The sequence below is a fragment of the Caloenas nicobarica genome, chromosome 8 (assembly GCF_036013445.1).
Source record: "Caloenas nicobarica isolate bCalNic1 chromosome 8, bCalNic1.hap1, whole genome shotgun sequence".
Classification (NCBI taxonomy): domain Eukaryota; kingdom Metazoa; phylum Chordata; class Aves; order Columbiformes; family Columbidae; genus Caloenas; species Caloenas nicobarica.
The window spans coordinates 7,068,060-7,084,850 of record NC_088252.1 but is presented as its reverse complement, the minus strand read 5'-3'; the positions used below and the strand labels follow the sequence as shown (position 1 = coordinate 7,084,850).

General features: G+C 40.1%; 1 protein-coding gene across 2 annotated transcripts in view; it reads left to right on the top strand.

The window, feature by feature from the left end:
- Positions 1-16,791, top strand: part of LOC135991313 (glypican-5-like) — a 368,669-nt gene that overhangs the window by 214,216 nt on the left and 137,662 nt on the right. For both annotated transcript variants that reach the window (XM_065639812.1, XM_065639811.1), the window contains one exon: positions 4,683-4,803. In XM_065639812.1, the coding sequence (XP_065495884.1) occupies positions 4,683-4,803 (121 nt within the window). The remainder of the gene's footprint in view (positions 1-4,682; positions 4,804-16,791) is intronic.

Here is a 16,791-nt window from a genome sequence, read left to right as displayed (position 1 = left end):
CAGAGTGTCACACGCACCAAGGGCTGCATCTAAAAACTACAAGAGTAACGTACAAAAATTATTAATACGAAGACACGAGAGGCTGGTGTCGATCAGCGGTGGATTCACATAATTGAATTTCAGGCAAACCATTCCAGACCAAGGGTCAAATTATGAATAAATATGAGACAAAATACACCATCTGGTGAACTATACCTAATGTAACTGAATTAATTGTTCAGTGGATCTGAAGGCCAGTTTAATAGCTTATCCGTATTTCTCACTGCTGCTTTCTAAATGACACATTCAAAGCTCTTTCCGTCCTTCTCCCCCACTAACCCTTTAACCTCTGAGTCATTTAGTGGTGGTGGGTGGTGTCTGCTCTGACAGTGTGGTGAGTATATTGCTGACACAAACAGGCTACTTCAGGATTTTTTCAGCAAAAAGGAGCCTGCAGTCAATGACTGACTTTCAAACATGCGCCTAAAAAGACATAATTTTTGTTCATTGTAGTTATTATTTGCATAGTGCTATCTACTTCTGGGTGGTTTGGTTTTATAGGCAACATATATCTCTAGGATTGTTTCCTGTTTAAGAAATTACGCATAAAGATGAAAAAAGCAGAGCTGAATGTGAAATGTTAGTTCTAAAGTCTACCTTAGTCTGAACGGTTTTATGATTTTGTTGGTTATAAAATCAGTGGCTTGCTTGCTTTAGACTTTTCTGCATTTAGCAGGCTGCTGGACAGCTGCTGAATTTTTAGAAGGCTGAGAAAACATTTCTTTTTTTGGTGGTCCAGTCTGCAGTTTTTTTAACGTGTTTTCCTGTCGTGAGGAGAGGGGTTCTTTTTCCTTACAGAATCGTTTATACATTTGTACAGAAAACTGGACAGTCACATTTTTGTAATGCCAAAGAAGCGAGTGGTTAAACGTGACTTTCAGAACGAGTGGAGTTTCATTCACGAAAAGTTTGAGCTTGTCAGTATGGCTGAGAGAGGTGTTGCTGGTTTAGCCCCTGTTGATCACAGTAGAATTATTCAGCCAGTATCAACAAAAAAAGATTAAAAACTGCACAGCAGATTACAAAAAAATACTTATGGTTCAAAATCATTGCTGCGGTGATATGTAGCATGTTGTTATGTTTCTAAAAAGTGTGGTTAACAAATGAGAACCTTCTCAGCAAATAAGATGTGGGGAGGAGGGGAGAGAGTGGTGTGAAAACAGTGCCCTGTTTCCTAGTTAGATCTATCCCTAACGCAGCTCCTGCAGGCGTTTGCCTGGAATTTCAAGTTATTTCTATTTTATATGTTGTTTTTGAAGTATTGAGCTATCTAAAAAGGCATATTTGTCTTTGAAGGGAATTCTGCACCTTGATCCCTTTCCATGTGAGAAGTTAAAAAGAACACATTTCAGAATAGCATCTGGCTTTACTTTAAAATAAGTGTTTAGATTCAAATATCTTAATTTATCTACATAGAAAATGAATGCGTCTGCCTTCAGTTGAAATGCAATCCCATGTGTAAACATAATTTAAATTTTTACCTTTTTAAAAACTTGCGATGACCTGTGTTAACTAAGATCTAAAATAATCATTACTGTTCTGAAATACTGTAAATCTGAGGTTAGAGGGGTTGTTTTTTATAATTTGTTTTTGTGTGTTTGTTTGTTTGGGGTTTTTTTAAAGTATCATAGCTTTGCCCATACAATTGGTGGAATAACATTGGCAGGAGGCTTGAGGTCTGGAGGAAAATTCTGTCTGTGTGTACTGTTCCTTGGTCTTCCATGTAACAGTTACTTTCAGGATTGTTCCAGTAACAATATTTTAATACAGGTGTCCTGGCCATTCCTGCTGATACTTCTGGGTTTGGTTTGAGTAAAGTTCCTAGAGCTATAACCAGAGTTAACAATTCTGTACTACAATATTTCAGTTAAATTGCAGGTTATTAAATAAAGCAAGCCAATTTCTGATCTTACTTAATGTACATTTCCAGTAATTCAGGATCTGATGTCAACAAAAAAAATGTTTCAGATAGTGCAAAGAAGTGATCAGATTATCTTTCAGGAAATGTTTAGTGTTTATTTCAAGGTATTTTAGCATGATACAGAGCTAGTAGAAGAATTCGTTGTTTACAGGGTAGTAGTTCAAGTCAAATGGACATAATATCTTTTTGTAGTACAGCCTTTGGTCCTCGGCTGTGGTGGATGGGAGGAATTTCTCCTTTCTCTCTGCAATTCTTCAGTTCTCTGCTCTGTCTCTTTCTCCTCGAGGGGTGCAGCCCACCTTCTCTGAACTCACCATATTTTAGTCTGAGTCTTTCTAGTCTTGGGTTTGTTATAGAAGTGATCTCTCAGTAAGAACGCAGAATTTACAGGTTGTCAGGAGGAAACCCAAGAGATGGTTTTGTTGTACACTCCAGGTGGGTGTTTTGCCTCTCTTCACGTCAGCTTTTTACACCATTCATTCAGCACATCACGCCTTCCACCTCCACCAAAGGACTGTAGTTGATTTTCTGGGCATTGCCAGTCACGCAGGTCACATTCCAGCCCATGGCTGGACCAGGTCGTGTGTGCTGGCGCCTCACGTTCGTGGTGAGATGTAGTTGTTAGTGCTGTACTGGAGCTGTGCCACACCAGGGAGGTGGGGAAACGTGCAGGACTCTTACGGCTCGTGCACGCTTTCCCTGGCATCTGAAATTTAGGTAATCTGCATTATGAATCTAATTACAAGCAGTCTGGGCAACAGAAGTGTCTGTGCATAATGTGTGTCTATCTCTAGAGCTCTGAAGAGTGTTTCCTTAAATGTGAATGGGACTTGAAGGATATGAGTGTCCCCTTTGTGTTGGTGGACTGTGAACTCACTTATACCAAATGGTCCTGTTTTCTTGATGACGATGTATGTAAAAGTGGGGATGTATTTAGCAACAGAAATATATATGAGTTGACTGAGACTGACTTTCCACATTTTGAGTCCCTTTGAGGACTCTGGCATTAATGCTGCTGATGTCCCTGAATTGGTCGTGTTTATGCGAACTCCATACAGTGCTGTAGGGTTGTAATAGCACTTAGAGGCATTAATGGAGGCTTGTGATTCACAGGGAAAAAAAAACAGTATCATTTGCCAAAAAACCCCCACAACCTAACCAAGCCAGAGGGGAAGCAATTTTGCATTCTTTCTCCTGGATTATACCCTGTTTCCCTGAAAATAAGACAGGGTCTTATATTAATTTTTGCTTCAAAAGATGCTTGCTTTTTTACATGTATAGCTGCCTGGACACTATTTCAATTGACTTTTTTAATGAACTGTAACTAGAGCTTATTTTTGGAGTACAGCTTGTATTTCGAGCATCCTCAAAAATCCTGAAAAATCATGCTACGTCCGATCAAAGTGAAAAATGTAGGTGGATGTTTCTCTTGACGTCTCGGTCCAAAGGAGCCCAGCCGGTGACTACCTGAGTCTATAAGGGCGTCAACACGGCATCTTGAGATCCCCGCAGGCACGTGTGTGGCTTTCAGAAAGTTTAGTTTGGAAACAATCTCTTGTTGAGTTCCTAAATGGTCATGCAAATATCCGTGATTCGCTTTGTGAAAAATAATTGCTGAACTAAGGAGAGCAGCTACATAGAACCCTCAAAAGTGTCAGTCGCCAAAAAAAAATTGCTCTGTATCTCTGTGGGATTTGCAGTGGATTGCAGGTGGGTTGAACTTAAATGATGCATGAAGAGATCAGTTCTGGGGCCAATGTGCAGTTCGAATGCATCCAGGAAGCACTGGATATATGTGTACAGCATATATGTGCTGATGGCTTCACCTCCTCGACTTTGGTAAAGACGAGTTCAGAAGTAGAGACCAAATCTGCACAACCCTGGAATTGTCCCGTCAGGATACATCGGTGGAGCCCCAAACCAATTTGGTTTTGGTAGTACCCTGTGCTGTATTCCAGGAAAGACTAGCAGAAACAGTTCAGTCAACAGTTGGTGAGAGAATCACAGGATAGTTTGGGTTGGAAGGGACCTTCAAAGGTCATCTAGTCCAACCCCTCCATCCGAAGGCTGCTGATAAGAGAACAGCTGCTATTCCTCAAACAAGGCACAACTTGGTTAGAGAGAATTCCTGTACATGGACCCTGGCTAGCGAGTCGGTACCATGGATACGGCGTGGTGTGAGAAGCCCTGGCAGAACAGCAGGTGCTGCTTCACAGTGTCTCTAGATAGTCTGGTTATAACCTGCTAGTCTAGCCAGAGAAGTCCAATCTTACACTTGGATTAAAAATATTTTAAAAATCAGACTGCTGTTTTGTGGGATTTTACTTCAATATCAATATTTAGTTTCTGTCTTAAATTCTCTGGATTTCTGTAATCATGAAAGAATGATTTTCTGGAAGCTATCAGCTTTGCTGCATTGAAGAACTTGAGCATGTTACTGATAATGGTTAAAATATTAAAATATGAATGAAAGGAACCTCTGTGGTTTATGAAATTGTTGTCAGTTCATGACATGGAATAGTTTGAAGTGATGAATGGTACTGCAAGAAACTGTGATTTTATTCTGGTTGGGTGTATTTAAAAACATAAATATTTATTACAAGTTTCTATTCCCATTTGCAAAATATTTGCTTTTTCTAAGTCTCCTTTAATATGATTTTTGATTCTGATGGGTATGGTGCCAGTCACTGATGTTTTCTCTTTTTTTTTTTCTCTTTTTCAGTTACACCAGCAGAGTTGTTTCCAATGGACTGAAGGCACAGATTAATAATCCAGAGTTGAAAGTCAGAGGATTGGACCCACTCATCAGCAATTTAATTGATAAACTTCAGCACTTTAATCAAGTAAGCAACTTTTAGAGATATTAGCATTTTATCACTGGGTTTGATAGCAGAGCTGAAGCTGAAATTACTGGGTGGCACTGCTTCTCGTGTTACTTTTCCCAGGAGAATAGGCCTGAAATAGCCATGTAGCGGGTCTAGTACTAAAGGCAACTGAAGATACCATTGTGCCAGCCAGTTTATGAACTCTAATGATGCAAAATTATTTTTCTGGAAGTTGCTCTAATTCCTGACTGTTTTTCAGTGTTGTAGACATAAACAGATTAAAAGGCAAAACGAGTCTATAAGGGTGTAAGGAATGCTGAAGTCAGGACAGGATGTTCTCCAGGATTAATTAACTGTTCGCCTTTGAGAATGTTGCCTTGACAGGCCTTATACTCCAGCCCCTCAGCCCAAAAGGAAAGCAAACCTCCCAATGAGTTTGTCAGAGACATGATTAACCTGTGTCTGCCCCTGTCATCTCTTTGGGTTCCCTCAGATGCACTTGCAGGCCTGGTGCATCTGCCACCTTTCAAAGCTGAACGCACAATTCTCTGGTATTACTAGTATTGTTATTATTATTACTGCTCCAGCACTCCTCTTTGTGAGCTCGCAAAGTCGTGCCAGTCCAAACGAGCTGGAGCTAACAGATTTAACGGAGATTGATTTTCATTTAAAGTAGGCATGTTTTCTTGTCAGCTTGCAAGAATGCTTCCAACAGTGTGTTTGGAGTCAGATGTGTTTGCACGTTAGTCTGCTCATAATCTTTCACCGTTAAAGAGTGGTGGAGCGCAGGGATATAGATAGTAGAAAACCGCTGTAAGATTAAACTTCACCTTTGCACGTGGGGTGTGCAGGAAGAAAAATAACCTGCACAGGTGAAACGGGAGGAGGAATTGCTTAGTCAGGATGTGGGAGGTGATTGAGACTGTGGCTGTGACTGGGAGTCGTGGTTTTTGGTCTCTCATTTGCTCCTGCAAAAGTACAACCTTCCTTTACCTCTCATCAACCACTGGTGGTAAATCCATAATTTAACCAGTAATTAGTGTTTTTGTTAAACCTTGCTTGGCTCTAATGTCCTTCTACTGTTCTGTAGGCTGTAGTTTAGGGATTCTTCATATCGCAGTGTTTGATTTAACTTGCCATGGGGGATTACAACAACCAGTCTGATGCAGTGCTTAATATTACAGCGAAATAGACATTATGTGGGCAGATTGATGAAAAGGATAATTCATTATTTATCTGCCTTTGCATGTTATAAAGTACAGTGTTAATTTACTTTATAAATATTAGATATACCCATCTGTTTAATAGGCTTCTATAAACACTGACAACAGGAAATAGTTAGAAAAAGATTAAATTAAAAGTAGCTGTGTATTGGAAATTCTATTTCTTTGTCTGCTGTAGAAAAATAAAAATCTGAACAGACTCATAGTGAGCTGCATACCAATTTTCTTAACTTATGTATGTTTAAAAAACAGCTTCAGTGGACCATTTTTAACCAGAAGAATAAACCCCAATTCCTAGCTCTTTCTGTAAATTGGAAGTGCTGCTTTCTGGTACTTACTTAATTCTGGTTTAGGAGAATATCATCCTTAAGCAAATGTAACTCCCATCAGATTGAGGTGCTTAGCAATAAGGGATTCCAAGGATGAAGGATTAAACAGAATACTGATTATTGCCCTAAGATGGTTTGTTCTTAAGTACTTGGTATAATATAAATTCCTTTGATTGTAATTTTAGTAAGATTTCTTCAGAGATCAAAGCATCAAAGAAGTTGCTAAATTTCTAAGGCTTTCACATACATCATCAAACACATGTAGCTGTTTACTTCTTGAATTTTCATTTTGGTTGTGATATTAATATACAAATAAGACCTGACACTGAAAAGCCGATTAAATCAGGAGTTAGTTTCATCAATTGTGTGTAGACTGTATAGAGTAAGAGTTATACAGAATTCCATTTTTTTTTGAGGCAATATGTAAGGTGGAGTTTAAACAGTCATAAGGTGATATCTGTGTATCTTTTTAAGTGTTTGACATTTTCAATACCATTTTAAGCAGTAGTTGCAGAAGCGATCCTAGAGAGGCAGGAAGCCTGGAGAGCGGACAACAAATGCACAGAATGTGCATCATAGGTGATTTGATGTGTCTAGACCCCAATAATCTTCTGCCAGTTAGGTAATATTGCTAATAGTACCCAGAAGAAAGCATGTTCTTGTGTAAGAGAAAGATGCGCTGAGATTTTTAAAAGAAATAGCATTTCTGTCTCGACAAAAGTTCCAGCCATGCTGCAATCTATCCCTCAGAGAGCCTGGACCTGTCGGCTTTGTGTCTTTCTCTCATTCTGTTTTGCAAAGGTGTGTATTTTTGAAAATCAGGATAATCCACTGCTACATAAATTTGCTGAGGTGGTGCAGTACTGTCAAATACAGCTACGTTCAGATCCACAGGATCCATTTTTCTAAAAGATGTACCTTAGCTCAGCAATTCTTCACCACTTCTGGAGCAAATCTAATCTCTGCTGCCTTCGATAGCTCCTCTCCCCCTCCTGTTCTCTGCTGCCGGACCCCAGCTCTCCCTCATCGCTCCTCCTTCCCCTGGGCTGGCAGTCCTGGGCATTCATTTAAATCCATACCTGACAGTCTTTGGTGTACAGCAGCCATTTCTGTGTTAGGTCCTTATTTTGAGTTATCCACAAATGCAAGAGATTCAGAACTTCATTGATCCCAAATCCCATGGACTCTTGTCGATGTATTATTCTTCTAGTTGGTGCATCCCAACTCCAGCATGTTGCAAATAATCTGTATGCAAGACGTCTTCCCTTTCTGCCTGTCATTTAGGCTGAAATGCCAGTTCATCGGAGACTATTAGCGGTTCCTCATTGTTTAAATCTGGGACTTAATACCTCACCACATAGTTGTCATTCTTTTAAAAAATGATTATGCAAATAGCAGGCCATTTCATAACCACTTTGCAAAGCCAAAGTAAAGTGAAATTTGGAGAATATTATTCAACAATTGCTGTTATTTGCATCCTTGGCAGATCAGGCATTAGAAGGGTTTATTGTAGCTGCTGATTCACGCAGCAGTAGAATTACTGAGTTACAATTTATAGTAACTTTTAGTAATACAAGAACAGATCAAGTGAAGTCCCAGGTTCATTTTGAAGAACTAGCAGTTAGAAATAACATCTTTTCTTCCCCCCTTTTTGTGAATAGAGCAGATGTGAACTGCAACTGATAATAAACATAAAATCCTCCATTGCGCCTTTTTAAAGTACTACTTCTCACCACATAATTGCACTTAAATATGTTTTCATGTTTTTCTTCAGCAGAATGCTTTTCACAGTTCAAACAGAAATGTTTCCGAGGCCAAGGTTAAAAATCCTGAAGGATCAATTACATTGAAAAGCAATGAAAATGGTAGGGAAAAGTAAAAAAGCTTTGACTATAACTTTACTAGTAGGGTTGCATGGACATTCTCAAAGGATTATAATATAATAAGTATTGTACAAGCTTAACTTATTTGTCTTTTCTCAGCCTATATCTAATTTGACAGATTTTGAAAATCAGCGTGTTTTGCTGTTGTCAGTCAGAGATGAATGCTTATGGCATGGCTGTAATTCAAGATGGCAATGCAATATCCTAGCACTTAAAATGAGAGTAATGCCAAAGCAAATCTTGCTGAATCTGGACCCACATAATAGCTTTTTTTTCCTCCACCAAAGTCTCATGGATCTGCCAGCTGAACTAAGAAATGCATGTAACTTGAATTCCTTTTAGATTTGTATACAAAAGACGCCATCATAGCAAAGTTTGAAGCAACAGCACTGAGATGGTTCTTATAAATAATATGAGCTAGCCATAATTCAATCTCGAATGTGAATTTAATTGGTTTAGACAATAGAGAATAATACAATAAATCATTTAACTACTACTTACTTTAAAAGTGTATATATTTTTTAGACGTCTATGAAATATATTGCATTATAGACTTTATATGAGATTTAAGTGGAGACGAGTTGGTTTGATTTTCATCCAAAGTTGCAGCTGACTTGGGCTAAGACTCAAAATATTCTGTTATTCTTTTCATCCAACAGAAAGAAAGGTAATCGTCTTAGAAAGGCTGTTGCTGTATTACTTCTGGTACTTTGGAATTAAACAGCCCCAACAGGCTTAGAAGTATTCTTGCTTGCCCCCCCACATACCTCCCAAAACCTGCAGAGACTTGTGTCTCTTACAAAACGGAGCACCTTTCCCAGAACTGCCACATGTCTGGATTTCCAAAACAAGTCCTCTTTTTTTTCTGTCTAAAGCATGTGGAGACTTTGGACATCTCTTCAGGATTTCGGGTGCTCTGTATCACTTTTGGAGGTGTGAAGCAAGACATCTGGAAATCCCAGAGATATTAATTTCTCTGTTTGGTGGCTAACCAAGCAGACGATCTGTAATTTGAGGCATTGAATTTAACACAGATACACGGATTAATAGAAAAAAAACCCCACACTGAAGGGGCTGGGCCCCGGTCCTAATTGTGTCGTGAGTACAGTGCGCTGACAGTCTGTGCACATGTAGCGCCTCCAGGGTTTTCAGGATTAATTGCATGCAGACCCTGTCATACAGGTACTTCTGTGATGGGGGTCCTGTACAGCCATATAGGGTCCTGTACAGCCATATAGAAGGTGAGCAGCTGCGTTCTCTGCACCGTGCCAAGGATGCACCATCAGAGCCTGTTGAAGATGCCGCCCAACTGACCTCGGGGCCAATTTTATCTTTTGCAAGTACTGTAGGATCCACATCCCTACTCAGCTGGTGAAAGCATTCCTTAGCACAGTAGAGACTGCTGAATCTTCAGGGCAGGTTTTGAATGGTCTGGGTCATGGAAGTCTTAAAGATTAACTGGGCCTCAGCTTGTCTGCAATTCAGGTACAAGAGAGATTTTCATTGAAGCAAACACTTCTGCGGCTGCGTTGGTCCTTTTTGCATTCACATCGCTATAACAGCCCTTGCCACCTTAATCTCCTACTGTAAACAGCAGGGATAATTGAATTAATACAGAACTTATTGGCTGATTAATAAGTAGCAGCAAGAAGTGCATATAGTTCAGGAAAATAAAGTTAGAATTAATGAAACCTGAAACAATTACGTTTAAAGTCTTACAATGCCAGGAAAGAGCAAATGGACTGGGTTTTTTGTTGTTGGTTTTGTTTTATTTCCTGCTCTGCTGTATAAAAATTGTTCACCCTGATCTTCAAATAAACTATCATATCAGATTACTTCATCATTTATATAGTTTGTTTATCATCCTATTTTTTTCCAAATGTTTGATCTTATTAGATTCATGGGCTGTTTTTCTTCTCCCCTGCTAAGAATCAGACATCTCTTTGCTTCCAGATATAAATACTAAATGCTCAACTCTGAGATGTTATGATCTTTTTCATAATCTATACGCAATGAAACAACTCATCCCAATGCTTGAAACAATCCACTTTGCTCAAAGACTGAGTGTAGTCTTTCTCTGTGTGGTCTTCTGTATGGTTTTCTGTTTCTTAGGAAATATATTTATAAATATATGTAATGTACGCTGTATAAAAGTTTTGGAGACATAAGACTTCATCATATGTGTAATTAAAGCAAGAAAAGATACATGAATGCTGCCAGTCCGGGGAAAATAAACAAAGATCTAGCAGCAATTTAGCGCTCTATTGTTTCTTTAAAGATCCTGGCAGATTTCTGTCAGGTATAGTTCTTAGCAAGCCATCTTTGGGTCTGTAGCTTTTTGCTTTTGTAACATTTTTTCACATTGACTTGTCAATCACAGCTGAGAAAATGCATCTGCTGTCTATTGGAGGGGCTCTTTTGTTACCAAGAAAAATAAAAATCGGCAAAGAGCCCTCTTTGCAAAGGAGTGTACCGCACAGTTGTGCATCGGGATACGGTAACATATAGCAGAGTATGTAGTAATGGGGATGCTTCACTGGGAAATGTTTTTCATTATATAGACTGTAGTTCTCAGTCAATTAAACGGGGTGGTTGGTGATTGCTTAGGAGCATTTCTCTGTCCAGGCTTCCATTAGGAGGAGTAAAATTCACAAGAAATATATTCAAATAGCAGGCTGAGGCATCTGAAGTCTGTCAAAATCCTGTTCTGGTATTAGGTTTTTGCGAACTGCTATTGCTTTGAGACGAGTAATTTGCACCCCTTCCTCATTTCTGACCCGCACGCCCTGGGTGACGCTGCTGGAGGATGTGCAGGGGCAGGGATGCGCTCCTCCTGGAAAATAGAGACATGTGGCCATGAAGGAAGAAAATCTCAGATTCCCTTTGTCTGCCTACCTTCAGGGGCAGATAGAAAAGCAGACTGGTTAATACTTTAGTTGTTAGGCTGTTCTTCTGGAGATGTGGGACTTCCCCATGCAAGGCCTGGCATTTCGGGTCACTGGGCTGTGTGCAGTGGTTTTCTTCTCTCACACGCCCTTATGTTTTAAAAAGAAAAGGAGTTTGGAAGCTCTAACCTTGGTTCTGCTGGGGCATTAAGACTCCTGTCAAAATGAGAAGTTTGGTCGTGAATCAGAACAGGAGAGCTCGTTCTAGTCCAGTCCCACTGAAAAAAACATCACTGCAGCATTGTTTTATGGAAAGCATATGTTAAAGTTGCAATTTATTGCTAATTGAGGTATATATCATCTCTGCCTGGAATCAGTGTACTTTTGCTGGCCTGAGGGCTGCAGGTTGCTTGTTTGGTTTTGTTAAATAAATGTAGTGACTTGAGATATAATTAAATTATTTTAATTAGAATTGATAAATGACTTTTTAGTATTAAAAACAGCATCAAGTTTTCAATAGAAACAGAAATAATTTGAGATACTGGCTCAACTAAACCAAAATGTAGCATTTTAAAATAAGACAAATCTGAATCTCAGTGTAAATCCAGCATATCTTATTATATGCTAGCAAATATATAATGCTAAAGTGCCTGTTTATTATTCATGTGTTGTGTCTTAGAGTATGCTGTGCTATTTGTCTTGCAAGCATTTTCAGAAATTATTTGCCCAGATGGGCCATTGTATGTGTTTTGTTTTGCTCATTGTGGGAAATTAGTCTTAATAAATCAAAATCACATATTGAGTCGCAGTAGTGACTTGAGCCAAGTCGGGGAGAGGGAGGGGAAGAGCTACTGTTTCAATCTATAACTGAGCCAAAACATTTCACATATGGAAAACACAGTTTGAAAAGAAGAGTCTTATTTAAAAAAAAAAAACAAAAAAACCCAAAAAAAACCAAAGCCCACCACAGGGTTTATCCTTAGGCTTGGGTGCCCAGTTCTAGTTGCAGCTGATTAGCAAAACCCAAGCTGATACTTGTTTTCATAAACGAGCCGAGAAGTGTTTTGGGCAGCTAGCGGGGAACTTTTCCACCATTAATGGCAATACTGGGGTTTCTTGGCACCCCAAGAGAAATGCATCACTAATAACTGTGGTCTTTGTGGTATAAGGTGCTACCCTAAAGGCATACTGTTGTTAGTGTTTAACAACTGCAGGCAGTTGTTGTTTGTGACCAGAAATGCGCTTTTGTGGGTGTTGGCGGAGGAGCAACCATGGGTCTGACTGCTATGTTAGCCTGTTTTGATGTTAACTGATTTTTTTTAAGTCAGAAAGTCAGCAATTATAATTGAATTAAAGTTGTCCTGCTGAAATTAGAAATTCTCTTTTATGTAAATACTTACTTTGTTCTATTAGTCTATCTTATTTTTCTGATCTCTCTAATAATTGTGAGTCATACATGTTGTTTTAAGTTAGTATCCTTACAAGTGTGGTTATGGTATCAGGGTGGTAAAACACTGGCCCAGGTTGCCCAGAGAGGTGGTAGATGCCCCATCCCTGGAAACATTCAAGGCCAGGCTGGCCGGGGCTCTGAGCAACCTGATCTAGTTCATCTAGCTCATTGCAGGGGGGTTGGACTAGATGAGCTTTGAAAGGTCCCTTCCAACCCAAACTATCCTATGATTTACTTTTGATCTCATTCTTGAGGTAGGATAACGTGCTTATTTCTGGAGGTGGTAAGCTTGGTATAATAGGAAAGGAAAGCAGAGATTTATGGGTTGATCATTGTTTTCTTTAGGGTAGAGGAAAGGTCTTCAAACAATTGTTTGATAATTGACCAAAAGGAAGAACAAGGTCATTTTCCTCTCTTTCTGTTCCACTACTGAAGGGAGGAGACGGGTAGAAAAAGCAGTATAAGAGAATAAAACTAAAGAGTACCTAAAGCCCAAACTTAGTCTGTAAAGCTCAAGTGAGTCTGTACTGTTGGTGACAAGAAATGGATTAGTACTACTGAAATATACTGCCACTTCCCAGTTAAAGGAAACAGCTTGGTTCCAGCAATAATTTGGGTTGCACTGTAGCACAAGTTGAATCAGGCTGGGACCACGGAATGCCCAGATCAGGTGTCCCTCTGAGAGGTTTCTCTCACTGCATGCCTGATGTGGTTGCCCACCGTGGTTGCCTGGTGGCACCATCATGTGCTTCCTGCACAACCCAGAACCATGGGACCCAAGTCATCCGTAGCACCTGCACCCCTACCAGTTGTGCTGCTTAACTGGTTCCTCTGGGGCAGCTTAATGTGAGATGGTTTGTACTTGTCTGCCCAGGCAAGCAGTTTTTTATTTTAATTTAATTTATTTTAGTATGTCTCCTCACTGTATCTGCAGTGTGTAGAAAGGCTGAAACTTCTGAATCACTTTGGTGCCGTTTGTATTCGTGTGATCAGTCATATACTTTTTGGAGGACAAAATAAAGAAGAGCTGGTGATCAGTGTGAGGAGGTTAGGCAAACTTCCTAGTGTCACTTTCTAGTCTCTAAAGGAGAAAACAGGGCCACGAGCAGGCATCAGAGGAGCTCTTGACCTGCACTCCTGTCAGTGTTCATTCCTTTATGCTTTGGAATTTAGAAAGCAAGCCTGAATATTGGAGAGAGGCTGTGTCAGGAATAGCCTTTCACTTCTCTTTAGGGAGACATTCACAAGTAATTTCTGAAGTAGGAGAGACTAAAGGAAACAATCCTCTTGCTTGAGGCAGAACCACTACTCTGAAATAGCAGTATTTATCAATTTAAAGAAGTTTGGTCTTACAGTAGACCTGTTTTGCTTCTGACCCTGTCTTTTACTTCTTTGTACATAATACTCACTTATTGAAAGCACGATGCAGTTTTTGAATGGCCACAGACCTTGACCTTGCTGTCCGTGTGTTCCACAAAGCACGGGACATCTCGGCATTTGGGGTGCTGAGCCTGGTGCTGGTGGAGGCTGCTTCCCTCCTGACACTGAGAATCAGAGAATATCTCAAGTTGGAGGGACCTGTAAGGAACATTTCTCCCTTCCTCCAGCTCTCAAGTATAGCTATTCCGGCTTCTCGAGGGAAACATTTCTCCATTAATTAATTCTGTGTAGCTGACATGCTGTTTTCTCCTTTATAAAAGCTTGGTCCTGTACACTCATGTCTCATCAGAATTCCCATGATAAAGTCTTACCTGCCTGTTTGCTAACACTGACTGCAAGAGAACCCCCTGCTTTTATTTGTAACTGTTTGTTTCTTAATTTTTATCTTCTTGCTTGTATGTCAAGACTTGGAGATCTGCAAAGAACGTAAGTTCAGCTAATACAGAAAAGTTTTGTGGGAATTTTACAAACCCTACTGCCCTCTTAAGTTTCACCATCTGTTACTTTTATGAACATTGGCTAGTCTTTAACTTTCTTACTTTTTTACTTGCCTTTCTTACCTATATTGAAATGTTTTGTTTCTGAAAAATCAGCCTAGTTTAAGTCCATTTTAAAATAATTACGTTAGGTGTATTATTTAAAGGCACCATGAAAACTCTTCTGCTGAGTATATCAGCTGATTTCATTGTATTCCAGACAGTCTGTGCAGTTTGCTCCTAACTCAATTCAGTCCTGCGCATGTATGAGGCCAGCATGTAGGCTGAAGGGGAAAGCATAACAACGAACGGGAAGTAATTTCTCCGGTCATAGGAGACCAGGACGTAGTCTGTCATCAGCCTAGCACAGACTGAGACCCAAGGTTTTCTGATAATATTCAGTCACTGTCTGGAGAGCTGGTGTATTTGTCTGAGATACAATATTAACCAGGCTCTCCCCACCATGCCTTTCCAGGTGGATACCTTGAGAGGTGACATTTTATCACTACTACACCCGATGGCTTCCTTCATCCAGGAGATGAAATGCTAGCAGAAATAATGGTAGGGGAATACTGTGTGTCTGTGTCTTAAATGCCAATTCGGACACAGTTGAGTGACGTTCCTCAGCCTTCTTTAAAAGTCTAGGTCCAAGCCAACGTTGTAGGCCCTGGTTTATGTGGTGCTTAAACAACAAAACGCAGAGAGCTCCACAGAGCACTTACGTTAACGGCTGTCATAAATAATAGTCAATGGGAATTAAGGATTTTTCTCAAAAGAAGGCATATATTTTAATTCTGATTCTTCTACCGTCTTCTACCAGCGTTTACCAGAGTATAAAAGTTACCAGAGAGTAGTAGATGATTTGAGGTTGGAAGGGACGATATGGAGATAATCCGGCTCAACTTTCTGTTAAAAGCAAGGCCTTAGATTAGGTTATCCAGGGCCTATAAAACCAAGTCTTGCATGTTTTCAGCAACGGAGATTCCATCTCTTCTCCGGTGCCCTTCTACTTTGCGTTTATTTGCTTGCTCGTATCTATGAAAATAAGCACACTAGTTTTAAATGCCTCACTTCTTCCTTTTTATAGTGTTCTAAAGGGCCTGCTTGAACTCATAGACAATAGTTCTTGGGTGCAGAATAGGCAATTTATACCTTTGTACAGTGAAATGTGTTCCAGTGTGTAAAGCAAGAGCAGTTATGTAACAGTTTGATAGGGAGATACCTGGAAGTTCCTGCTTCCTATAGGAAAACATCCAAAGGAAATGACAACCCAAGTAAACAGCATGTCTCCATATTTTGCACGAAGCAGATTCATGTGCGAGTCCAGCCTGCCTGGGTTACTACCAGTAAGGCTGACATAAATGGAGAATGCTGGTTAAGAAGCAGCAGCCCGCTCGTTTACAGAGCGCAGAATTTGCGTACACTTACTGGCTGGAAGAAAACGTACTGCTGTGCATGTGATGCTGAGAAAAGCCTTGGGTGTTATGGTCGGGAGCCGTTTGCTCATTACTGTTCTTATAAATTGCAGTGAGGTTTGTGTAAGAGTCTGTATGCCATGGCTCCTGTGCATTTGCAAATGTAGGCTAATCTTGAGCATAGGTGGGACTTTTTCAACCTTTAATTGGTATTTCATGGCTGAAAATGCTGCTTAGAGATCTGAGCTCTGTAGTCCTGAAAACCTCCAGGCCATCGGTTTCTATAATCCTAAACACCTCAGGCTTTGGCTAGCTGAAGTGTCTTGCATTGCAAATATGATTTATTTACTATGCACTGTTTAGTGACACTTATAATCTGTCCTGCTTGCTAGGACTGTATGCATTTTAAATGAGATAATACATTTATTTCACTTGCCTTCTTCATGCATCTGAAATGAATCTGTGTCTCAGTTCAGTTACATGGGAGTGGATCTATTAGGGGCTGACTATTCCCAGTCCCTGATGTCATAGATGAACTTGTCATTATGCGGAACAGTCACCCAGGACACCACCGATTCCCTTCAGAAGTGGGTAGCCTTGCTATTGCCTTAACACTAATAGCAAAGTGAAAAACGAGAGGCAGCAAATAAGACAGTGCCACTTCACATCTAGAAATAGTACGCTTTTATCATTGTTTTCTCAAGCTCACTTTTGAGCTATGCAAGGACCACAGTCGTCTTCTCTGGAGGAAAATTATCCCACGGAGAGTCTGTCATGACATAAGTCTCAGGCAAGTGCTTCCCCCACCCCAAAGATTTGAGAGCTGCCAGTACTTAGCAAGCGTGAGCTGCTCACAGACAACTGCAGAAGGTACCTGCCCTGTTGCAAGGCAGAAAGTGGGTTAT